The sequence below is a fragment of the Bombina bombina genome, chromosome 7 (genome assembly GCF_027579735.1).
Source record: "Bombina bombina isolate aBomBom1 chromosome 7, aBomBom1.pri, whole genome shotgun sequence".
Classification (NCBI taxonomy): domain Eukaryota; kingdom Metazoa; phylum Chordata; class Amphibia; order Anura; family Bombinatoridae; genus Bombina; species Bombina bombina.
The window spans coordinates 246,957,486-246,985,303 of NC_069505.1; the positions used below are offsets into that span (position 1 = coordinate 246,957,486).

General features: G+C 38.1%; 1 protein-coding gene across 1 annotated transcript in view; it reads right to left on the reverse strand.

Annotated features, from left to right (window-relative positions):
• Positions 1–27,818, reverse strand: part of SUCLG2 (succinate-CoA ligase GDP-forming subunit beta) — a 641,499-nt gene that overhangs the window by 236,542 nt on the left and 377,139 nt on the right. Inside the window, exon 9 of the mRNA XM_053720692.1 lies at positions 847–989. Coding sequence (XP_053576667.1) covers positions 847–989 — 143 coding nt within the window. The remainder of the gene's footprint in view (positions 1–846; positions 990–27,818) is intronic.

A 27,818-nucleotide genomic window follows, 5' to 3' on the forward strand; every position in this document is an offset into this window, starting at 1 on the left:
AACTATCGATGTCCTCACCCCTTTGTGTTTGTTCATTCGGTTAAACCGCATCACTTACAGCACTTTTTCTGCTCCTATCTCACTTTTTAAAAGGGCACAAATTGTACTTATTAAGTTAGTGGAGAGCAAATGTTCTTGATACGTGCTCAATATATGAATTGATTGTTCGTTCTAATTATATTTAACCACTGCTTGTTGTGCTGTAGTATTAAGTCAGATACTAGAGTAGAAAGAACTTACTCAGAAAAAGTATACACAAATAGCACTCTGGGTTGTGTAATCACTAACAGCTAAATTAGCTGGTAATACGATAACAGCTTATATCTTAAATATGTTGGAGGGAAAAGAAAACTTAACTTTTATTAAGTTAACAAATAAAATAGGAAAAAATACATATAAAACCACACTTAGAAGTTAGATTGAGCACAAGTTATATGAATGTGTATGAAGCCTCTGGGTGTTTCCTAATAAGCAGTCGATTGGAACCTGGAATTTGATTTATTACGTGAATTGTAGTATTCTATATCTTGTTATAAATTATCCTTGTCATGGATTACAGTATAAATCCTAGGATTATAACAGATATCACTTGATTATAAATCAGGTCACGTTTAGGTTAATATACTCAGCACCTACACCCCCTCTATATACAAAACTACCTATCTCTTTAAACACGGGGGTTTTGAAGGGTTTCAAATACCAAATCAGTAGTGCCATTGGCGCTCTTTTTCTAAAAAAATAGTAAGGTGTTCATCATACATAGCTTAAGCTAGGCCTAGGGTATCACAACTGTTTCATGCTATATCCCTAAATAAATAAATCAGAATTATGATTAAAAGAGGTTACCCTGGAGTCTGCAGTGAGCAGTTTGAAGGCCTGGTACACTTGTGATTCTTTTACACCTCCTCCAAGGTCCAGGAAGTTGGCTGGCTTACCGCCGTACAACTCGATGATATCGCACGTTGCCATAGCAAGACCTGCACCATTCACTGTGGAAGGAGGAAGAGTTTACTACAAAGCGCACACACAGTTTAGTTCAAAACTAGTTCATTATGCACTGAGTAGATGTCAGGAACATACAAGAAATGTATAAGCATGTGAGTTTATATGAAATATTCAGATAGAGCATACAATTCTTAACTTTCAAATTCAATTATTTTATCAATTACGCTTAATTCTCTTTGTATCCTTTATTAAAGGAGCAACTACTGGGAGCTAGCTGAACACCTTGGTAAGCCAATGACAAAAAGCATATATTTGCAGCCAGTAGCCACCAATCAGCAGCTAGCTCCCAGCTCCTCAACCTACTACTTGGTTATACTTTCCTACAACTGATACCAAGAGAAATAAGCAAATTTCATAATAGAAGAAAATTAGAAAGTTGTTCAAAATGGTATGCTCTGTCGAAATCATGAAAAAAACAAAAAACTGGGTTTCACGTCCCTTTAATTTCCTATGAAACACAACATAAAGGACCTTAACCAGTTACATTCATAAAACAAACAAATGTATAATCTGATTACTAAAGCTACTTTACACTAATATTGTCACATTTGTAACATAAGTGTAGTAAGGTTCATGTTAGACTATTTAATAAACATAAAACAAACAAATGTATAATCTGATGAATACAACTACAGTACAGTAATATTGTCACATTTGTAACATAAGTGTAGTAAGGTTCATGTTAGACTATTTAATAAACATAAAACAAACAAATGTATAATCTGATGAATACAACTACAGTACAGTAATATTGTCACATTTGTAACATAAGTGTAGTAAGGTTCATGTTAGACTATTTAATAAACATAAAACAAACAAATGTATAATCTGATGAATACAACTACTTTACACTAATATTGTCACATTTGTAACATAAGTGTAGTAAATTCATGTTAGACTATTTAATAAACATAAAACAAACAAATGTATAATCTGATGAATACAGCTACAGTACACTAATATTGTCACATTTGTAACATAAGTGTAGTAAATTCATGTTAGACTATTTAATAAACATAAAACAAACAAATGTATAATCTGATGAATACAGCTACAGTACACTAATATTGTCACATTTGTAACATAAGTGTAGTAAATTCATGTTAGACTATTTAATAAACATAAAACAAACAAATGTATAATCTGATGAATACAACTACAGTACAGTAATATTGTCACATTTGTAACATAAGTGTAGTAAATTCATGTTAGACTATTTAATAAACATAAAACAAACAAATGTATAATCTGATGAATACAACTACAGTACAGTAATATTGTCACATTTGTAACATAAGTGTAGTAAATTCATGTTAGACTATTTAATAAACATAAAACAAACAAATGTATAATCTGATGAATACAACTACAGTACAGTAATATTGTCACATTTGTAACATAAGTGTAGTAAGGTTCATGTTAGACTATTTAATAAACATAAAACAAGCAAATGTATAATCTGATGAATACAGCTACAGTACACTAATATTGTCACATTTGTAACATAAGTGTAGTAAGTTCATGTTAGACTATTTAATAAACATAAAACAAACAAATGTATAATCTGATGAATACAACTACAGTACAGTAATATTGTCACATTTGTAACATAAGTGTAGTAAATTCATGTTAGACTATTTAATAAACATAAAACAAACAAATGTATAATCTGATGAATACAACTACAGTACAGTAATATTGTCACATTTGTAACATAAGTGTAGTAAGGTTCATGTTAGACTATTTAATAAACATAAAACAAGCAAATGTATAATCTGATGAATACAGCTACAGTACACTAATATTGTCACATTTGTAACATAAGTGTAGTAAGTTCATGTTAGACTATTTAATAAACATAAAACAAGCAAATGTATAATCTGATGAATACAGCTACAGTACACTAATATTGTCACATTTGTAACATAAGTGTAGTAAGTTCATGTTAGACTATTTAATAAACATAAAACAAACAAATGTAACTTTCATGGACCAGAAAACCCTGCAATTTAGACTTTCCAATTCACTTCTATTATAAAATGTACTTCATTCACTTGCTATCCTTTGTTGAAAAGCATACTAGGTAGGTTTAGGAACAGCAATGCATTACTGGGAGCTAGCTGCACATATATACCTCTTGTCATTAGCTCACCAGATAACTTCAGCTTGTTCCTCCTGACGCTGACTTTAATTATGCTAAAGAGACATGAAACCCAACATTTTTCTTTCATGATTCAGATAGGAAATACATTCTAAAACGACATTCCAATTTACTTTTATTATCTAATATGCGTCCTTCTTTAGATTTTCTCTGTCGAAAAAATATCACTGCACATGGGTGAGCCACTCACACAAGGCATCTATATGCAGCCACCAATCAGCAGCTACTGAGCCTATTTATACATGATTTTCAACAAAGAATATCAAGAGAATTAAAGAAATTAGATAATAGAAGTAAATTAGAAAATTGCTGCTTTTTCTAAATCATTATGGTTGGGGGAGTTCAATGAACAAAATCAGCTATTTCAGATATGAAAAACATCTCTATTTACCGCCCTACTGGTAGATTAATTCATACTGTTATCTCCCTGTTTACATAGCTTTTCTACAAGACATAGATACATTCATATTTTCAGTAAAGGTGGCAGTTTAGATAGGCAAAAGCAGTTATTGCAAATGACAAAATAAAAGGATGGTCAAAGCTCCATATCACAGGTTAAAGGAAGGCAGGGGGAAAGGTTGCCACTGGAATTTTATTGGAATGGGAAGAATATTTAAAGGGAGTAAACAGCTTGAGATTTTTAAAATGTTTAGTTATGCTTAATGAAACAATTGTGCAAAATATTTTATTTTCAACCCTTTTATGTAATTTAGTTCAGAAAATGTTATCTTTATAAATACTCAGAACTGGGGCGCGATCCGATATAGATCGTAGATTGCGGCGCATGCGAGGGAACCCCCGCCGCCCATAGTTTCAGCTCGCAACTCGAGCTATCCCATATATTGCACCGTCAGATGCTAAAGTGCTGTAAGTTGGATAAATCAGCGATGTCCAGAAATCTGTGTAAGTACAAATTTCTGGAGTCGCCAGTGACTTACGGCACTTTAGAAACTGCCGCAACTCGAGCTATCCCATATATTGCACCGTCAGATGCTAAAGTGCTGTAAGTTGGATAAATCAGCGATGTCCAGAAATCTGTGTAAGTACAAATTTCTGGAGTCGCCAGTGACTTACGGCACTTTAGAAACCTGACTAAGTTATAAAATCACCTGTACTGTCCAACACGCCTCCCAAACATAGCCCGACACGTCTAACCCTCTATCCGCTATCCCCCCTCACTATCCTAACAATAAAAAATGTACTAACCACTAAACCGCCGCTCCCGGACCCCGCCGCCACCTACATTAACTACCCCCTAATGTGAGCTCCTACCCCGCCGCCAGCTACATTAACTACCCCCTAATGTGAGCTCCTACCCCGCCGCCAGCTACATCAACTACCCCCTAATGTGAGACCCTAACACCGCCGCCAGCTATATAAAAATTATTAACCACTAATCTAATCCCCCTACCCCGCCGCCAGCTATATTAAAATTATTAACCCCTAATTTAATCCCCCTACCCCGCTGCCAGCTATATTAAAATTATGAACACCTAATTTAATCCTCCTACACCGCCGCCAGCTATATTAAATTAATTAACCCCTAATCTAATCCCCCTATACCGCCGCCAGCTATATTAAATACATCAACCCCTAATCTAATCCCCCTATACCGCCGCCAGCTATATTAAATACATTAACCCCTAATCTAATCCCCCTAAAGTAATTACCTCTATTACCAGCCCTTAAAAGGGCCTTTGCGTGACATTGCCCCAAAGTAACAGCTCTATTGCCAGCCCTTAAAAGGGCTTTTTGCGGGGCATGCCCCAAAGAAATCAGCTCTTTTACCAGCCCTTAAAAGGGCTTTTGGCGGGGCTTTGTCACAAAGTAAACCGCTCTTTTGCATCTAATCTAAATCCCCCTACACCGCCGCCACCTATAATAAATGTATTACCCCCTAATCTAATCCCCCTACACCGCCGCCACCTATGTTAAATAGATTAACCCCTAATCTAATCCCCCTACACTGCCACCAGCTATATTAACTATATTAACCCTAATTATATTAGGGTTAATATAGTTAATATAGTTATTATTTTATATATATTAACCCTAATTATATTAGGGTTAATATAGTTAATATCGTTATTATATTATATATATATTAAATATAATAACCCTATCTAACTCTAACATCCCTAACTAAATTCTTATTAAAATAAATCTAATTAATATTAATAATTAAAATATTCCTATTTAAATCTAAATACTTACCTATAAAATAAACCCTAAGATATATACAATATAATTAATAATTACATTGTAGCTATTTTAGGGTTTATATTTATTTTACAGGTAACTTGGTATTTATTTTAACTAGGTACAATAGCTATTAAATAGTTAATAACTATTTAATAGCTACCTAGTTAAAATATTTACCAATTTACCTGTAAAATAAATCCTAACCTAAGTTACAAATACACCTACACTATCAATAAATTAAATAAACTACAAATATCTAAACTAAAATACATTAAATAAACTAAACTACAAAAAAATAAAAAAAAAGATTACAAGATTTTTAAGCTAATTACACCTATTCTAAGCCCCCTAATAAAATAAAGCCCCCCAAAATAAAAAAAAATTCCCTACCCTATTCTAAATTAAAAAAGTTAACAGCTCTATTACCTTACCAGCCCTTAAAAGGGCCTTTTGCGGGGCATTCCCCAAAGAAATCAGCTCTTTTGCCTGTAAAAAAAAAAAACACAATACCACCCCCAACATTACAACCCACCACCCACATACCCCTATTCTAAACCCACCCAAACCCCGCTTAAAAAAAACTAACACTACCCGCCTGAAGATCTCCCTACCGTGTCTTCACCCAGCCGGGCAGAACTCTTCATCCAATCCGGGCGATGCCTTCAATCAAGCGGCAGAGAAGAAGTCTTCCATGCAGGCGATGTCTTCAATCAAGCGGCAAAGAAGAGGTCCTCCATCGGGGCAAAGTTTTCTTCCAAGCGGCATCTTCAATCTTCTTTCTTCGCTCCTCCGACGCGGAACATCCATCCGGCACGAAGACTTCCCGACGAATGAGGTTCCTTTAAATGACGTCATCCAAGATGGCGTCCGTCGAATTTCGATTGGCTGATAGGATTCTATCAGCCAATCGGAGTTAAGGTAGAAAAATCTGATTGGCTGATTGAATCAGCCAATCAGATTCAAGTTCAATCCGATTGGCTGAACCAGCCAATCGGAATTCGACGGGACGCCATCTTGGATGACGTCATTTAAAGGAACCTCATTTGTCGGTAAGTCGTCGTGCCGTATGGATGTTCCACGTCGGAGGAGCGAAGAAAGAAGATTGAAGATGCCGCTTGGAAGAAAACGTCGCCCCGATGGAGGACCTCTTTGCCGCTTGATTGAAGACATCGCCCGGATGGAAGACTTCTTCTCTGCCGCTTGATTGAAGACATCGCCCAGATGGAAGACTTTTTCTCTGCCGCTTGATTGAAGACATCTGATCGGATGAAGAGTTCTGCCCGAATGGGTGAAGACAAGGTAGGGAGATCTTCAGGGGGGTAGTGTTAGGTTTTTTAAGGGGGGGTTCGGGTGGGTTTAGAATAGGGGTATGTGGGTGGTGGGTTGTAATGTTGGGGGTGGTATTGTGTTTTTTTTTTACAGGCAAAAGAGCTGATTTCTTTGGGGCATGCCTGCAAAAGGCCATTTTAAGGGCTGGTAAGGTAATAGAGCTGTTAACTTTTTTAATTTAGAATAGGGTAGGGATTTTTTTTTATTTTGGGGAGCTTTATTATGTTATTATGGGGCTTAGAATAGGTGAAATTAGCTTAAAAATCTTGATTTTTTTTCTTTTTTGTAATTTAGTGGGGTTTTTTTGTAATTTAGTTTAGTTTATTTAATTGTATTTTAGTTTAGATATGTGTAGTTTATTTAATTTATTGATAGTGTAGGTGTATTTGTAACTTAGGTTAGGATTTATTTTACAGGTAAATTGGTAATTATTTTAACTAGGTAGCTATTAAATAGTTATTAACTATTTAATAGCTATTGTACCTAGTTAAAATAAATACCAAGTTACCTATAAAATGAATATAAACCCTAAAATAGCTACAATGTAATTATTAATTACATTGTAGCTATCTTAGGGTTTATTTTATAGGTAAGTATTTAGATTTAAATAGGAATATTTTAATTAATAAGATTAATATTAATTAGATTTATTTTAATAAGAATTTAGTTAGGGATGTTAGAGTTAGATAGGGTTATTATACTTAATATACATTTATAATATAATAACGATATTAACCCTAATATAATTAGGGTTAATATAGTTAATATATATAATATAATAACTATATTAACTATATTAACCCTAATATAATTAGGGTTAATATAGGTGGCGGCGGTGTAGGGGGATTAGATTAGGGGGTAATACATTTATTATAGGTGGCGGCGGTGTAGGGGGATTTAGGTTAGATGCAAAAGAGCTGATTTCTTTGTGACAATGCCCCGCAAAAAGCCCTTTTAAGGGCTGGTAAAAGAGCTGTTACTTTGGGGCAATGTCCCGCAAAAGGCCCTTTTAAGGGCTGGTAATATAGATGATTACTTTAGGGGGATTAGATTAGGGGTTAATGTATTTAATATAGCTGGTGGCGGTGTAGGGGGATTAGATTAGGGGTTAATTAATTTAATATAGCTTGCGGTGGTGTAGGGGGATTAGATTAGGGGTTAATACATTTAATATAGCTGGTGGCGGGGTAGGAGCTCACATTAGGGGGTAGTTTAATGTAGCTGGCGGCGGTGTAAGGGGCTCACATTAGGGGGTAGTTAATATAGCTGGTGGCGGGGTAGGAGCTCACATTAGGGGGTATGTAATGTAGCTGGCGACGGTGTAGGGGGATCACATTAGGGGGTTATACATTTAATGTAGGTGGCGGAGCGGCGGTTTAGGGGTTAAATACTTTTTTAGGGATTGCGGCGGGGGATCGCGGTTGACAGGTAGATAGACATTGCGCATGCGTTAGGTGTTAGGTTTTATTTGGCAGGTAGGTTAGGGAGTTACGGGCTCCAATAGACAACGTAAGGCTTACTACGGCTGCATTTTATGGCGAGGTGAAAATGGAGTAAGATTTCTCCATTTTCGCCACGTAAGTCCTTACGCTGTATATTGGATACCAAACTGCGTGGGTTTGGTATACCTGCCTATGGCCCAAAAAACTACGGGCGAAGGCAGAAATATACGAGCGTAACTTCTAGGTTACACCGTATAAAGGATACCAAACCCGCGCAAGTTTTGGCGTCGCCGGCTTCTGCGGGCGACGCTGTATATCGGATTGAGGCCCTGAAATGCACCCTGCTGACCTTACAAGGGTGATCCTGCTACATATCTTTGCTTAATGGGTTTAACTGAGAACTGCAAAACAGTTTACGTTACACTAACATTATAACCATAGCTATAAACAGGTTGTCTGCAAACTCAAGCATGGATTCACTCCTCCAAATAAGGCAAAGGGTGAATGAAGTTTGGCAACGGAAAAACATAATTTATGTAAGAACTTACCTGATAAATTCATTTCTTTCATATTAGCAAGAGTCCATGAGCTAGTGACGTATGGGATATACATTCCTACCAGGAGGGGCAAAGTTTCCCAAACCTTAAAATGCCTATAAATACACCCCTCACCACACCCACAATTCAGTTTAACGAATAGCCAAGAAGTGGGGTGATAAGAAAAAAGTGCGAAAGCATATAAAATAAGGAATTGGAATAATTGTGCTTTATACAAAAAAATCATAACCACCACAAAAAAGGGCGGGCCTCATGGACTCTTGCTAATATGAAAGAAATGAATTTATCAGGTAAGTTCTTACATAAATTATGTTTTCTTTCATGTAATTAGCAAGAGTCCATGAGCTAGTGACGTATGGGATAATGACTACCCAAGATGTGGATCTTTCCACGCAAGAGTCACTAGAGAGGGAGGGATAAAATAAAGACAGCCAACTCCTGCTGAAAATAATCCACACCCAAAATAAAGTTTAATGAAAAACATAAACAGAAGATTCAAACTGAAACCGCTGCCTGAAGTACTTTTCTACCAAAAACTGCTTCAGAAGAAGAAAATACATCAAAATGGTAGAATTTAGTAAAAGTATGCAAAGAGGACCAAGTTGCTGCTTTGCAAATCTGATCAACCGAAGCTTAATTCCTAAATGCCCAGGAAGTAGAAACTGACCTAGTAGAATGAGCTGTAATCCTTTGAGGCGGAGTTTTACCCGACTCGACATAGGCATGATGAATTAAAGATTTCAACCAAGATGCCAAAGAAATGGCAGAAGCTTTCTGGCCTTTTCTAGAACCGGAAAAGATAACAAATAGACTAGAAGTCTTTCGGAAAGACTTAGTAGCTTCAACATAATATTTCAAAGCTCTAACAACATCCAAAGAATGCAACAATTTCTCCTTAGAATTCTTAGGATTAGGACATAATGAAGGAACCACAATTTCTCTACTAATGTTGTTGGAATTCACAACTTTAGGTAAAAATTCAAAAGAAGTTCGCAACACCGCCTTATCCTGATGAAAAATCAGAAAAGGAGACTCACAAGAAAGAGCAGATAATTCAGAGACTCTTCTGGCAGAAGAGATCGCCAAAAGGAACAAAACTTTCCAAGAAAGTAATTTAATGTCCAATGAATGCATAGGTTCAAACGGAGGAGCTTGAAGAGCCCCCAGAACCAAATTCAAACTCCAAGGAGGAGAAATTGACTTAATGACAGGTTTTATACGAACCAAAGCTTGTACAAAACAATGAATATCAGGAAGATTAGCAATCTTTCTGTGAAAAAGAACAGAAAGAGCAGAGATTTGTCCTTTCAAAGAACTTGCGGATAAACCTTTATCTAAACCATCCTGAAGAAACTGTAAAATTCTCGGAATTCTAAAAGAATGCCAAGAAAAATGATGAGAAAGACACCAAGAAATATAAGTCTTCCAGACTCTATAATATATCTCTCTGGATACAGATTTACGAGCCTGTAACATAGTATTAATCACAGAGTCAGAGAAACCTCTTTGACCAAGAATCAAGCGTTCAATCTCCATACCTTTAAATTTAAGGATTTGAGATCCTGACGGAAAAAAGGACCTTGCGACAGAAGGTCTGGTCTTAGCGGAAGAGTCCACGGATGGCAAGAGGCCATCCGGACAAGATCCGCATACCAAAACCTGTGAGGCCATGCCGGAGCTATCAGCAGAACAAACGAGCATTCCTTCAGAATCTTGGAGATTACTCTTGGAAGAAGAACTAGAGGCGGAAAGATATAGGCAGGATGATACTTCCAAGGAAGTGATAATGCATCCACTGCTTCCGCCTGAGGATCCCGGGATCTGGACAGATACCTGGGAAGTTTCTTGTTTAGATGAGACGCCATCAGATCTATTTCTGGAAGCTCCCACATTTGAACAATCTGAAGAAATACCTCTGGGTGAAGAGACCATTCGCCCGGATGCAACGTTTGGCGACTGAGATAATCCGCTTCCCAATTGTCTATACCTGGGATATGAACCGCAGAGATTAGACAGGAGCTGGATTCCGCCCAAACCAGAATTCGAGATACTTCTTTCATAGCCAGAGGACTGTGAGTCCCTCCTTGATGAATGATGTATGCCACAGTTGTGACATTGTCTGTCTGAAAACAAATGAACGATTCTCTCTTCAGAAGAGGCCAAGACTGAAGAGCTCTGAAAATTGTTCCAAAATATTGATCGGTAATCTCAGCTCCTGAGATTCCCAAACTCCTTGTGCCGTCAGAGATCCCCACACAGCTCCCCAACCTGTGAGACTTGCATCTGTTGAAATTACAGTCCAGGTCGGAAGCACAAAAGAAGCCCCCTGAATTAAACGATGGTGATCTGTCCACCACGTTAGAGAGTGTCGTACAATCGGTTTTAAAGATATTAATTGAGATATCTTTGTGTAATCCCTGCACCATTGATTCAGCATACAGAGCTGAAGAGGTCGCATGTGAAAACGAGCAAAGGGGATCGCGTCCGATGCAGCAGTCATAAGACCTAGAATTTCCATGCATAAGGCTACCGAAGGGAATGATTGTGACTGAAGGTTTCGACAAGCTGAAATCAATTTTAGACGTCTCTTGTCTGTCAAAGACAGAGTCATGGACACTGAATCTATCAGGAAACCCAGAAAGGTTACCCTTGTCTGAGGAATCAATGAACTTTTTAGTGAATTGATCCTCCAACCATGATCTTGAAGAAACAACACAAGTCTATTCGTATGAGATTCTGCTAAATGTAAAGACTGAGCAAGTACCAAGATATCGTCCAAATAAGGAAATACCACAATACCCTGTTCTCTGATTACAGACAGAAGGGCACCGAGAACCTTTGTAAAAATTCTTGGAGCTGTAGCTAGGCCAAACGGCAGAGCCACTAACTGGTAATGCTTGTCCAGAAAAGAGAATCTCAGGAACTGATAATGATCTGGATGAATCGGAATATGCAGATATGCATCCTGTAAATCTATTGTGGACATATAATGCCCTTGCTGAACAAAAGGCAAGATAGTCCTTACAGTTACCATTTTGAACGTTGGTATCCTTGCATAACGATTCAATATTTTTAGATCCAGAACTGGTCTGAAGGAATTCTCCTTCTTTGGTACAATGAAGAGATTTGAATAAAACCCCATCCCCTGTTCCAGAACTGGAACTGGCATAATTACTCCAGCCAACTCTAGATCTGAAACACAATTCAGAAATGCTTGAGCTTTCACTGGATTTACTGGGACACGGGAAAGAAAAAATCTCTTTGCAGGAGGTCTCATCTTGAAACCAATTCTGTACCCTTCTGAAACAATGTTCTGAATCCAAAGATTGTGAACAGAATTGATCCAAATTTCTTTGAAAAAACGTAACCTGCCCCCTACCAGCTGAGCTGGAATGAGGGCCGCACCTTCATGTGCACTTAGAAGCTGGCTTTGCTTTTCTAGAAGGCTTGGATTTATTCCAGACTGGAGATGGTTTCCAAACTGAAACTGCTCCTGAGGATGAAGGATCAGGCTTTTGTTCTTTGTTGAAACGAAAGGAACGAAAACGATTATTAGCCCTGTTTTTACCCTTAGATTTTTTATCCTGTGGTAAAAAAGTTCCTTTCCCACCAGTAACAGTTGAGATAATAGAATCCAACTGAGAACCAAATAATTTGTTACCCTGGAAAGAAATGGAAAGTAGAGTTGATTTAGAAGCCATATCAGCATTCCAAGTTTTAAGCCATAAAGCTCTTCTAGCTAAAATAGCTAGAGACATAAACCTGACATCAACTCTGATAATATCAAAAATGGCATCACAGATAAAATTATTAGCATGTTGAAGAAGAATAATAATATTATGAGAATCATGATCTGTTACTTGTTGCGCTAAAGTTTCCAACCAAAAAGTTGAAGATGCAGCAACATCAGCCAATGATATAGCAGGTCTAAGAAGATTACCTGAACACAGATAAGCTTTTCTTAGAAAGGATTCAATTTTCCTATCTAAAGGATCCTTAAAGGAAGTACCATCTGCCGTAGGAATAGTAGTACGTTTAGCAAGGGTAGAAATAGCCCCATCAACTCTAGGGATTTTGTCCCAAAATTCTAATCTGTCAGACGGCACAGGATATAATTGCTTAAAACGTTTAGAAGGAGTAAATGAATTACCCAATTTATCCCATTCTCTGGAAATTACTTCAGAAATAGCACTAGGAACAGGAAAAAACTTCTGGAATAACCACAGGAGATTTAAAGACCTTATCTAAACGTTTAGAATTAGTATCAAGAGGACCAGAATCCTCAATTTCTAAAGCAATTAGTACTTCTTTAAGTAAAGAACGAATAAATTCCCTTTTAAATAAATATGAAGATTTATCAGCATCAATCTCTGAGACAGAATCCTCTGAACCAGAAGAGTCATCAGAATCAGAATGATGATGTTCATTTAAAAATTCATCTGTATAAAGAGAAGTTTTAAAAGATTTTTTATGTTTACTAGAAGGAGGAATAACAGACATAGCCTTCTTGATGGATTCAGAAACAAAATCTCTTATGTTATCAGGAACATTCTGAACATTAGATGTTGATGGAACTACAACAGGTAATGGTACATTACTAAAGGAAATATCTGCATTAACAAGTTTGTCATGACAATTAATACAAACAACAGCTGGAGGAATAGCTACCAAAAGTTTACAGCAGATACACTTAGCTTTGGTAGTTCCAGCACCAGACAGCGATTTTCCTGAAGTATCTTCTGACTCAGATGCAACGTGAGACATCTTGCAATATGTAAGAGAAAAAACAACATATAAAGCAAAATTGATCAAATTCCTTAAATGACAGTTTCAGGAATGGGAAAAAATGCCAATGAACAAGCTTCTAGCAACCAGAAGCAAAGAAAAAAAAGAGACTTAAATAATGTGGAGACAAAAGCGACGCCCATATTTTTTAGCGCCAAATAAGACGCCCACATTATTTGGCGCCTAAATGCTTTTTGGCACCAAAAATGATGCCACATCCGGAACGCCGACATCTTTGGCGCAAAAGAACGTAAAAAATGACGCAACTTCCGGAGACACGTATGACGCCGGAAACAGAAAAGATTTTTTTTTTGCGCCAAAAAAGTCCGCGCCAAGAATGACACAATAAAATGAAGCATTTTCAGCCCCCGCGAGCCTAACAGCCCACAGGGAAAAAAAGTCAAATTTTTAAGGTAAGAAAAATAATTGATTCAAGTGCATTATCCCAAATATGAAACTGACTGTCTGAAAATAAGGAATGTTGAACATCCTGAGTCAAGGCAAATAAATGTTTGAATACATATATTTAGAACTTTATAAACAAAGTGCCCAACCATAGCTTAGAGTGTCACAGAAAATAAGACACTTACCCCAGGACACTCATCTACATGTTTGTAGAAAGCCAAACCAGTACTGAAACGAAAATCAGCAGAGGTAATGGTATATAAATAAGAGTATATCGTCGATCTAAAAAGGGAGGTAAGAGATGAATCTCTACGACCGATAACAGAGAACCTATGAAATAGACCCCGTAGAAGGAGATCACTGCATTCAAAATAGGCAATACTCTCCTCACATTCCTCTGACATTCACTGCACGCTGAGAGGAAAACCGGGCTCCAACCTGCTGCGGAGCGCATATCAACGTAGAATCTAGCACAAACTTACTTCACCACCTCCATAGGAGGCAAAGTTTGTAAAACTGAATTGTGGGTGTGGTGAGGGGTGTATTTATAGGCATTTTAAGGTTTGGGAAACTTTGCCCCTCCTGGTAGGAATGTATATCCCATACGTCACTAGCTCATGGACTCTTGCTAATTACATGAAAGAAAATAATTTGAAGAAAAAAAAACCTAGATTGGAATTTGTTTTATAAATATCTAGACTTGGCTAATAAGTTGTAGCAATGTCTTGTAATAATGTAATGTTTATAGCCCCTTTAATAATGAATGAAAATAGAAATCAGGAATCTAATTTCAAATGAATTATTTAAAGTCACTGATCAGCTTTAGTTTCTGACTTATACTGCATAATTATTTATGCTAATTAGCACTTCCAGCATTTTTTTTTGTCCAAGGTAGGTAACAAACCAAGTGGGGAATCATATATTCTACTTATTTTCTGATCGAGTTCCACTTTTCCTCTCATATATCCCTCACCCTATCCTTAGAGCAAATACAAATGGGACTTCCTTGCAGACTTACGGCTGCTGACACCATTAAGAGTTAAAACACTACAATAATAATCATCTCGCTGCACCACCTAGTCCTGGCATTGGATGGCACATAAATCTACACTTATTTTAGTATCATATTATTCAGTCCTATTTATAAATCACTAACGTATCCCACTGATAAAACAAGAGGGACAGCAGACAAAGCATATATAAATAGACCAGCATAACGCAGCCATGGGACCCCATAGCTGAGTACCTTCAAGCACAGATGGGCAAACGGGTCCATATCCCACTGACATAACAAGAGGTACAGCAGACAAAGCATATATAAATAGACCAGCATAACGCAGCCATGGGATGCCGTGCCTGAGTACCTAACAAGCACAGATGGGCAAACAACCTTCAAATGGTTCCATATCCCACTCAAGTTCTCCAAAGTGATTCAATGCATTTTAAAAACCTTGATACTGAGCCAACAAAAAGAGCACAGATTGAATCGTACTTACTGTAATTTCTATATATTGGCTGCGTTCCCTGAACAGCTTATTTGTTTTACCAGTTGCAGTGTTTAACATTTATAGAATACTTTTCCTTTAGGTATATGTTTGTATATGAAGTAGCTATTTCTGCTAACTGAAACCACAACCTAATAGAGTGGGCTGATCTTGTAGGGAGTGAATCCCTCACTATCTTATCTATCTAATAACTTACACAAACTCCTCCTTATCTTGTTTATTACTGTTTATTCAAAGGCCAACAATTAGAGAGAACAATGGCAAACATTTTAGTACCTCTCCGACACAGCCCCCCCCCCCCACTAGGAGCATTATTTTATCTAAACCATATTGTTTATATGTTTGTTTGTTTGTTTTTTGTAACATGTACTTAGGTAGAGAAATATCAGCACTATAGGTGGGGATACAACAAGCAGCTATTTCAAAAGAGAAAATAATGGTTAAGGAGCTATTTGTAAACGATTTAATACCATCCAGTAGGTAAACTGAATAATTGGGAACACATTAAAGGGGAGAAAATAATACAATGTCCCTTTAAGAGAGGGGGGGGGTCGCCCAAATTCTATTTATAGTGGGTATAAAACTACTCCTTTTCCTGCTAGATATTCTTCAATTTGGAGGAAAAGGAAAAAAAAGAAAGGTTTTGTGAATAGACCTAAGATATGGAAATTGTAGTGAGTATGATTGAAAGAATTATCAAATACCTTGAGATTTAAAGTTTATTTATTTTGTACTGTTTTATGAAATGTACTCTTCTCAAGGTTACCCTGCTAAATATCTGCCCCTAACTGGCTTCAGGAGGTAACAACAGAAAAACAATTCAATTTATATTAAAAGGATAGTCTACACCAGAATTTGTATTGTTTTAAAAGATAGATAATCCCTTTATTACCCATTCCCTAGTTTTGCATAACCAACACCGTTATATTAATATATTTTTAACCTCTGTGATTACCTTGTATCTAAGCATCTTCTGACAGCCCCCTGATCACATGACTTTATTATCTATTGACTTGCATTTTAGTGCTGTGTTGTGCTAAATCTTAAGTGAGGGTAAAACTCCCTCGAACTCCTGTCCGGTAAGACCACTTTTTCTCTTCCTCCGGAAGGTCACAACCTATTCATGAAGCAGATCTCCAAACAGCGGTTGAAGAAAAGCCGCTTTGTCCGGTAAGATTCTGGAAGAAATTCCCTCACGCTAGAGCCGGCAATAAAATAATGGTAGGAGCAAAGTCGTTAGTCTGATAAGGCACAGGGAGGAATCCTCTATTCTGCATAAAATCATTCACTGAGTGCCGAGTAAAACTGTTTATTGGCGATTGTGGATATCTTTAACTAAGCTGACTTTGCTGGCATTTGTTTCCTTTTGGTGATACAAGCGGTATTGTAACATTGACACTGTTGGAAATTATTCTCTAGAGTAATCCTCTTTAAACCTATAGGGATCCCTACATGGACGGCTAAAACTGTATTGTCCATCATCCTATGTATTTGTGGGTTATCTCAAGTTTTATTTATCAGCTAGTATTGGGAAACGTCTCATCTTTTAAAGTCTTTAAAGGGCCATATTACCCAAATGTTTATACACTTGAAAGTGATGCAGTATAGCTGTAAAAAGCTGACTAGAAAATATAACCTGAACATCTCTATGCAAAAAAGGAAGATATTTTACCTCAAAAGTTTCTCAGTAGCCACATCCCATTGTAAAGGACTTCTAAGCAACAAATCAGTATGTCTGTCCTGGGACAGCGGAAAGGAGCGAGCTTACGTGAACTCTCATGTTATTTCCCTATTCAGTGTAAGGAAGTTTACAATGAAATCTCATGAGAGTTAAGTGAAATCTCATGAGATCAAAGTAAAAGAGTTCATGACCTCAGCACTGCTGATGCTGATTGGCTGCTGTTCATTTCTTATTTTTTTACCTGCAGCTGGACAAGAGCTGAGTATAACTTTTTACACAGAACTTACTCTGCTGAGCTGAGGAGATAATGAGGTAAAATATCTTCCTTTTTTTACATAGAGATGCTCAGGTGATATTTTCCTGTCAGCTTTTTACAGTTATACTGCATCAGTTTCAAGTTATTTAGCATATGAGTATTATGTCCCTTTAAGTGAATATATTTTTAGTAAAGCTTTTTGGAAAATCATTTGCATATTCAAATCTGTGTTTTCATTTATTATATGCTACAGATCTCTGTAAGAAAACTCACACAAACGTTATATCATACACTGTATGTATTATTTTTAGTCTAATTGTCTACTTCCAGCTTTATTTTATAGCCCCTCTTTTTTGAGTATTTTGTAGATCTTGTTTATAATCCTAACTTTGGAGGTGTTAGGGCATTTCTGAGGAAGGCTAGGAAGTCAATAAGTTTAAGCGCAAACCCTACACCCCTTTTGTGTAAACTGGACTGTAATGACACAGATTATAATATGGCGGCACTCTTGACTAGAGGGAGGCAGGGAATAACCTCAGTACTATACTTATAGAATGTTTTTAGTGTTTAAGGTCCCTCTAAGTGAACTTTATACACTTGACCTGCGTGGCAGTATACAATGACCCTACAACTCAAGTAGATATTAACTTTTATGTACCTTTAAGGTCAGCAGTTGTCACCGCTGAACTCTTATGTATAGTTTATCCATCTTAGGTTCCGTAAAATAACTATGGACATGGGAGCTCAGACTAAAGACTATATATATACACACATATATACACACATATATATATATATATATATATATATATATATATATATATATATATATATATATATATATATATATATATATATAAGTATATTCTACTGTTAACTAAACATTTTAATCATAATGTGATTATAACCATTAATTTCCATACTTTTTCTGTTAGGCATCCTTACAATTCATACTTTTTTCACAAAACAAGGCACTTTTATAAATTTGTTTGCAGAAATAGTAAATATGTAAAAAAAAATGCTACTTTATGAAATGCTAAAGTACATTTTCACATTATTCTCTACAACATCCATTAAAAACCATGCAAGGGAGTCTATTTCCCAAGTAGGTCAAAAGAATATTATGTAGTTGCACATTTACAATCTGTTCCCCTTCCCAAATATGAAAATATATTTTGTATCTGGTAACAATAAATATAAATATTTTAATAATAAAAGATAAAATGTATGAGTTTTTGTCACCACGGCCCTCGCATCAACAACACAACAAAATGAGGCTAAGGCTACAGCCTGGAGATCATTATTACATTGAGATTATACAAATGGGGCAAATCTTGTGATATAAAATAAATAACTTCACTAACTTATTTACTGGTATGTAATTGTAAAGAGTAAAAAGGTGTGTGTACAGCTTAAAGAGTACTTAGATATACACCAAAGAGTTCACATAAAGTGAATGTCAATTTGGATGCTAAAGTGCCCGTTTTTTAAAATTAAATTAAAAACAGGGGCACTTTAATTCATCAAAAACATAATTTATGCTTACCTGATAAATTTATTTCTCTTGTAGTGTATCCAGTCCACGGATCATCCATTACTTGTGGGATATTCTCCTTCCCAACAGGAAGTTGCAAGAGGATCACCCACAGCAGAGCTGCTATATAGCTCCTCCCCTCACTGCCATATCCAGTCATTCAACCGAAACAAGACGAGAAAGGAGAAACCATAGGGTGCAGTGGTGACTGTAGTTTAATTAAAATTTAGACCTGCCTTAAAAGGACAGGGCGGGCCGTGGACTGGATACACTACAAGAGAATATAAATTTATCAGGTAAGCATAAATTATGTTTTCTCTTAAGTGTATCCAGTCCACGGATCATCCATTACTTGTGGGATACCAATACCAAAGCTAAAGTACACGGATGATGGGAGGGACAAGGCAGGAACTTAAACCGAAGGAACCACTGCCTGTAGAACCTCTCTCCCAAAAACAGCCTCCGAAGAAGCAAAAGTGTCAAATTTGTAAAATTTTGAAAAGGTGTGAAGCGAAGACCAAGTCGCAGCCTTGCAAATCTGTTCAACAGAGGCCTCATTTTTAAAGGCCCAGGTGGAAGCCACAGCTCTAGTAGAATGAGCTGTAATCCTTTCAGGGGGCTGCTGTCCAGCAGTCTCATAGGCTAAGCGTATTATGCTCCGAAGCCAAAAGGAGAGAGAGGTTGCCGAAGCTTTTTGACCTCTCCTCTGTCCAGAGTAAACGACAAACAGGGCAGATGTTTGACGAAAATCTTTAGTAGCCTGTAAGTAAAACTTCAAGGCACGGACTACGTCCAGATTATGCAAAAGACGTTCCTTCTTTGAAGAAGGATTAGGACACAATGATGGAACAACAATCTCTTGATTGATATTCCTGTTAGAAACCACCTTAGGTAAAAACCCAGGTTTGGTACGCAGAACTACCTTGTCTGAATGAAAAATCAGATAAGGAGAATCACAATGTAAGGCAGATAACTCAGAGACTCTTTGAGCCGAGGAAATAGCCATCAACACAGAACTTTCCAAGATAAAAGTTTAATATCACTGGAATGAAGGGGTTCAAACGGAACTCCCTGAAGAACTTTAAGAACCAAGTTTAAGCTCCACGGGGGAGCAACAGTTTTAAACACAGGCTTAATCCTAACCAAAGCCTGACAAAATGCCTGGACGTCTGGAACTTCTGCCAGACGCTTGTGCAAAAGAATAGACAGAGCAGAGATCTGTCCTTTTAAAGAACTAGCTGATAAGCCTTTGTCCAAACCCTCTTAGAGAAAGGACAATATCCTAGGAATCCTAACCTTACTCCATGAGTAACTCTTGGATTCACACCAATAAAGATATTTACACCATATCTTATGGTAGATTTTCCTGGCGACAGGCTTCCGAGCCTGTATTAAGGTATCAATGACTGACTCTGAGAAGCCACGCCTTGATAGAATCAAGCGTTCAATCTACATGCAGTCAGTCTCAGAGAAATTAGATTCGGATGATTGAAAGGACCTTGTATTAGAAGGTCCTGCCTCAGAGGCAGAGTCCATGGTGTTAGAGATGACATGTCCACTAGGTCTGCATACCAGGTCCTGCGTGGCCACGCAGGCGCTATCAGAATCACTGATGCTCTCTCCTGTTTGATTTTGGCAATCAGTCGAGGGAGCAGAGGAAACGGTGGAAACACATAGGCCAGGTTGAAGAACCAAGGAGCTGCTAGAGCATCTATCAGCGTTGCTCCCGGGTGGCTGGACCTGGATCCGTAACAAGGAAGCTTGGCGTTCTGGCGAGACGCCATGAGATCCAGTTCTGGTTTGCCCCAACGATGGACCAGTTGAGCAAACACTTCCGGATGGAGTTCCCACTCCCCCGGATGAAAAGTCTGACGACTTAGAAAATCCGCCTCCCAGTTCTCTACGCCTGGGATGTGGATCGCTGACAGGTGGCAAGAGTGAGACTCTGCCCAGCGAATTATCTTTGAGACTTCTAACATCGCTAGGGAACTCCTGGTTCCCCCTTGATGGTTGATGTAAGCCACAGTCGTGATGTTGTCCGACTGAAATCTGATGAACCTCAGTGTTGCTAACCGAGGCCAAGCTAGAAGAGCATTGAATATTGCTCTTAACTCCAGAATATTTATTGGGAGGAGTTTCTCCTCCTGAGTCCACGATCCCTGAGCCTTCAGGGAGTTCCAGACTGCGCCCCAACCTAGAAGGCTGGCATCTGTTGTTACAATCGTCCAATCTGGCCTGCGAAAGGTCATACCCTTGGACAGATGGACCTGAGAAAGCCACCAGAGAAGAGAATCTCTGGTCTCTTGATCCAGATTTAGTAGAGGGGACAAATCTGAGTAATCCCCATTCCACTGACTTAGCATGCATAACTGCAGCGGTCTGAGATGCAGGCGCGCAAATGGCACTATGTCCATTGCCGCTACCATTAAGCCGATTACTTCCATGCACTGAGCCACTGACGGGCGTGGAATGGAATGAAGGACACTGCAAGCATTTAGAAGTTTTGATAACCTGGACTCCGTCAGGTAAATTTTCATCTCTACAGAATCTATAAGAGTCCCTAGGAAGGAGACTCTTGTGAGTGGTGATAGAGAACTCTTTTCCACGTTCACTTTCCACCCATGCAACCTCAGAAATACCTGAACTATCTCTGTATGAGACTTGGCAATTTGAAAGCTTGACGCCTGTATCAGGATGTCGTCTAGATACGGAGCCACCGCTATGCCTCGCGGTCTTAGACCCCGCAAGAAGTGAGCCCAGAACCTTTGTAAAAATTCTCGGGGCAGTGGCCAACCCGAAGGGAAGAGCTACAAATTGGTAATGCCTCTCTAGAAAGGCAAACCTTAGGAACCGATGATGATCTTTGTGAATCGGTATGTGAAGGTAGACATCCTTTAAGTCCACTGTGGTCATGTACTGACCCTCTTGGATCATGGGTAGGATGGTCCGAATAGTTTCCGCTTTGAATGATGGAACTCTGAGGAATTTGTTTAAGATCTTTAGATCCAAGATTGGTCTGAAGGTTCCCTCTTTCTTGGGAACCACAAACAGATTTGAATAAAATCCCTGTCCTTGTTCCGTCCGCGGAACTGGATGGATCACTCCCATTACTAGGAGGTCTTGCACACAGCTTAGGAATGCCTCTTTCTGTATCTGGTTTGATGATAACCTTGAAAGATGAAATCTCCCTTGTGGAGGAGAAGCTTTGAAGTCCAGAAGATATCCCTGAGATATGATCTCCAACGCCCAGGGATCCTGAACATCTCTTGCCCACGCCTGGGCGAAGAGAGAAAGTCTGCCCCCCACTAGATCCGTTTCCGGATAGGGGGCCGTTCCTTCATGCTGTCTTGGGGGCAGCAGCAGGCTTCCTGGCCTGCTTGCCCTTGTTCCAGGACTGGTTAGGTTTCCAGGCCTGTCTGGAATGAGCAACAGTTCCCTCTTGTTTTGAAGCGGAGGAAGTTGATGCTGCTCCTTGCCTTGAAATTTCGAAAGGCACGAAAATTAGACTGTTTGGCCTTTGATTTGGCCCTGTCCTGAGGAAGGGTATGACCCTTGCCTCCAGTAATGTCAGCAATAATTTCCTTCAAGCCAGGCCCGAATAAGGTCTGCCCTTGAAAGGAATGTTGAGTAATTTAGACTTTGAAGTCACGTCAGCTGACCAGGATTTAAGCCATAGCGCCCTACGCGCCTGGATGGCGAATCCGGAATTCTTAGCCGTTAGTTTAGTCAAATGAACAATGGCATCAGAAACAAATGAGTTAGCTAGCTTAAGCGTTCTAAGCTTGTCAATAATTTCATTCAATGGAGCTAAAACCTTGTTGAATAAACATTTTCTTAAGGTAACCCTCCAATTTTTTATCCATTGGATCTGAAAAAGCACAACTGTCCTCAACCGGGATAGTGGTACGCTTTGCTAAAGTAAAAACTGCTCCCTCCACCTTAGGGACCGTCTGCCATAAGTCCCGTGTAGTGGCGTCTATTGGAAACATTTTTCTAAATATAGGAGGTGGGGAAAAGGGCACACCGGGTCTATCCCACTCCTTGCTAATAATTTCTGTAAGCCTTTTAGGTATAGGAAAAACGTCAGTACACACCGGCACCGCATAGTATCTATCCAGCCTACACAATTTCTCTGGAATTGCAACTGTGTTACAGTCATTCAGAGCAGCTAATACCTCCCCAAGCAATACACGGATGTTCTCAAGCTTAAATTTAAAATTAGAAATCTCTGAATCAGGTTTCCCCGAGTCAGAGATGTCACCCACAGACTGAAGCTCTCCGTCCTCATGTTCTGCATACTGTGACGCAGTATCAGACATGGCTCTAACAGCATTTGCGCGCTCTGTATCTCTCCTAACCCCAGAGCTATCGCGCTTGCCTCTTAATTCAGGCAATCTAGATAATACCTCTGACAGGGTATTATTCATGATTGCAGCCATGTCCTGCAAGGTAATCGCTATGGGCGTCCCTGATGTAATTGGCGCCATATTAGCGTGCGTCCCCTGAGCGGGAGGCGAAGGGTCTGACACGTGGGGAGAGTTAGTCGGCATAACTTCCCCCTCGACAGAACCCTCTGGTGATAATTCTTTTATAGATAAAGACTGATCTTTACTGCTTAAGGTGAAATCAATACATTTAGTACACATTCTCCTATGGGGCTCCACCATGGCTTTCAAACATAATGAACAAGTAGGTTCCTCTGTGTCAGACATGTTTAAACAGACTAGCAATGAGACTAGCAAGCTTGGAAAACACTTTAAAACAAGTTTACAAGCAATATAAAAAACGTTACTGCGCCTTTAAGAAACACAAATTTTCCCAAATTTTTAAATAACAGTGAAAAAATGCAGTTACACTAACAAAATTTTTACAGTGTATGTAATAAGTTAGCAGAGCATTGCACCCACTTGCAAATGGATGATTAACCCCTTAATACCAAAAACGGAATAACAAATGACAAAAACGTTTTTTAAACAGTCACAACAACTGCCACAGCTCTACTGTGGCTTTTTACCCCCCTCAATACGACTTTTGAAGCCTTTTGAGCCCTTCAGAGAAGTCCTGGATCATGCAGGAAGAAGCTGGATGTCTGTGTCTGTAATTTTTGCTGTGCAAACAAAAGCCAAAATAGGCCCCTCCCACTCATATTACAACAGTGGGAAGCCTCAGGGAACTGTTTCTAGGCAAAATTCAAGCCAGCCATGTGGAAAAAACTAGGCCCCAATAAGTTTTATCACCAAACATATGTAAAAAAACGATTAAACATGCCAGCAAACGTTTTAAAATACACTTTTATAAGAGTATGTATCTCTATTAATAAGCCTGATACCAGTCGCTATCACTGCATTTAAGGCTTTACTTACATTACTTCGGTATCAGCAGCATTTTCTAGCAAATTCCATCCCTAGAAAAATATTTTAACTGCACATACCTTATTGCAGGAAAACCTGCACGCTATTCCCCCTCTGAAGTTACCTCACTCCTCAGAATGTGTGAGAACAGCAAAGGATTAGGATTAGTTACTTCTGCTAAGATCATAGAAAACGCAGGCAGATTCTTCTTCTAAATACTGCCTGAGATAAACAGTACACTCCGGTACCATTTAAAAATAAACTTTTGATTGAAGAAATAAACTAAGTATAAAACACCACAGTCCTCTTACGACCTCCATCTTAGTTGAGAGTTGCAAGAGAATGACTGGATATGGCAGTGAGGGGAGGAGCTATATAGCAGCTCTGCTGTGGGTGATCCTCTTGCAACTTCCTGTTGGGAAGGAGAATATCCCACAAGTAATGGATGATCCGTGGACTGGATACACTTAACAAGAGAAAAAAGACTATACCCCAGGTAAGAGATAAATTTTTCCTAAAAAAAGCATTTCCCAGATATGAAACTGACAGTCTGCAAAAGGAAATATACTGAAAACCTGAATCATGGCAAATATAAGTACAATACGTATATTTAGAACTTTATATAAATACATATAGTGCCAAACCATAGCTGAGAGTGTCTTAAAGGGACATGACACCCACATTTTTTCTTTCATGATTTAGAAAGAGAATGCAATTTTAAACATCTTTCTAATTTACTTATATTACCTAATTTGTTTTATTCTCTTGGTATTTTTTGCTGAAAAGCATATCTAGATATGCTCAGTAGCTGCTGATTGGTTGCTGCACATAGAAGCCTTGTGTGATTGGCTCACCATGTGCAATGCTTTTTCTTCAACTAAGGATATCTAAAAAAGGAAGCAAAATAAATAATAGAAGTAGATTGTAATGTTGTTTAAAATTCTATTCTCTATCTGAATCATGAAAGAAAGATTTTGGGTTTAGTGGCCCTTTAAGTAATGAAAACATACTTACCGAAAGACACCCATCCACATATAGCAGATAGCCAAACCAGTACTGAAACAGTTATCAGTAGAGGTAATGGTATATGAGAGTATATTGTCGATCTGAAAAGGGAGGTAGAAGATGAATCTCTACAACCGATAACAGAGAACCTATGAAGACCCCCGTTAGGATGACCATTGTATTCAATAGGTGATAGTCTCCACGTCCCTCTGACATTCGCTGTACTCTGAGAGGAATCAGGCTTCAAAATACTGAGAAGCGCATATCAACGTAGAAATTTTAGCACAAACTTACTTCACCACCTCCATAAGAAGGCAAAGTTTCTAAAAACTGAATTGTGGGTGTGGTGAGGGGTGTATTTATAGGCATTTTGAGGTTTGGGAAACTTTTTCCCTCCTGGTAGGATTGTATATCCCATACGTCACTAGCTCATGGACTCTTGCCAATTACATGAAAGAAATAGACATTTTTAAAGGGACACTAAAACCAATGTTTTTCTTTCATAACTCAGATAGAGCAGTAATTTTAAGCAACTTTCTAATTTACTCCAATTATCAATTTTTCTTCGTTCTCTTGGTATTATTATATATATATATATATATATATATATATATAAAAAAAACAAGAGTGTAAGCATAGGAGCCGACCTATTTTTGGTTCAGAACCTTGGTAGCACATTATGAATGGTGTTTAAATGTAGCCACCAATCAGCAAGTGCTATCAGGTGCTGAAACAAAAATGGGCCGGCTACTAAGCTTACATTCAAATAAAGATACCAAGAGAAGAAGAAAAAATTATAATAGGAGTAAATCAGAAAAATGCTTAAAATTCCCTCCACTATCTGAATCATGAAAGTTTAATTTTGACTAGACTGTTCCTTTAAGTACATGATATTTAGTCCATTACCACTAACAACTTCCAACCCCATTTGCAAACCCTTTGGTCTAGAATCTCTATGTGGAACACTCAATCTATTCCAACCAGAGAAAATATACTGATTTCTTTTTACCTTAAACGATAGTGCAGTGTGTTTAACTTTACCTAATATACCCTATACTATGTCAGTCTATAAGATTAATACTTCAACGTCTTTGTGCACTTAATTTGCCTCTAATGCTTTGTTTGGGAGGGTAAGCACTCAATAGATAAGACAGCCTTGCTATTTGGGGCCTTTAGAATTAAGCCATTTTTTTTTTACAGGGACAGTAGACACCTGGTAATTACAGACATTCTGTTGTGTTGCTATAGAATCAGCCAAGTCTTTAATGTTTGCAAAACAAATTTACATCCTTTTATTGCAATTATTTATCAATAGCCAAACTCCTCCCACCATTTGCCTTATTTGTAGGAGCCAATCTGGCTAACCATGGTCATTATGTTAGTATAAAGTAGTCAGCTTTGCAGATATCAGTGAAAGCCTATTGGGCACAGATATATAAAAGTTAGCCTTGAGAAGTCAACAGGTTACTTTTCATCTTCTAAAAATTAGAAATTGTTTTAACTTTCAGAGCTAAATTACATGAAAAGGGGACAAAATAAATAAAAAATATATTGTAAAGTTGTTTTATTCAACATAACTAAACATTTTATTTAAAAGTCTTAATGTGTTTCCTGTTCCTTTAAATCTCAACATTCAGTTGGCGTAGTCTCCAGAAGTGAGGACTTGGTATCAGACCACATCATTTGCCCCATACTAGAGTATTTGGAATGTGTGAAGGAACATGTCTATTCTTTCCTAGATAACATTGTATTTCTCTTAGATCCTTGGTGACCACCTCTCAATTTCCAAGCAAATCCCTCCACGTCATTTTCTTAGCCATTTACCTAAAAGATTGCTTGACATCATTATGCCCCATACCCACTGTATCTAGTTAGTAATCTGTGGTAGCCTCTTTAAGTGGGACCCTGTGCAGCCTGTGACAAAGACAGAGACACTTTTTTCTCCTCGCCTTGGGAATCTATTAACTCTGTTTTATACAATTATCTATTTCCCCTTTGCATTCTTTACACAATTGCACTTGTGAGATTACTATAAATATAGGGGTCTATTCATAAAGTTCCGAATGGAGCTTAATGCCCTGTGTTTCTGGCGAGCCTTCAGGCTTTCCAGAAACACAAGTTATGAAGCAGCGGTCTAAAGACTGATGCTTAATAACCTGTCCGCCTGCTCTGAGGCGGCGGACAGACATCGCCGAAAATAAACCAGATCCAATACGATTGGGTTGATTGAAACCCCCTGCTAGCGGTCTATTGGTCGCAAATCTGCAGGGGGCGGCGTTGCACCAGCAGTTAACAAGAACTGCTGGTGCAATGATAAATGCAGAGAGCGTATGCTGTCGGCATTTATCGATGTGCGGCGAACATGGTTCGCTATAGCAGATCATGTCCATCCGCACAATGATAAATGGACCCCATAGTCTTCACATATTTTTTTTATTTTTTTCCCCTCAGCTTTTTATTTTTAAAAGGGAAATGAAACCGATTTTTTTTTCTTTCACGATTCAGTTAGCACATGCAATTTTAAACAACTTTCCAATTTACTTCTATTATCAAATTTGCTTTATACTCTTGGTATCCTTTGCTGAAGGAGCAACAGAGTA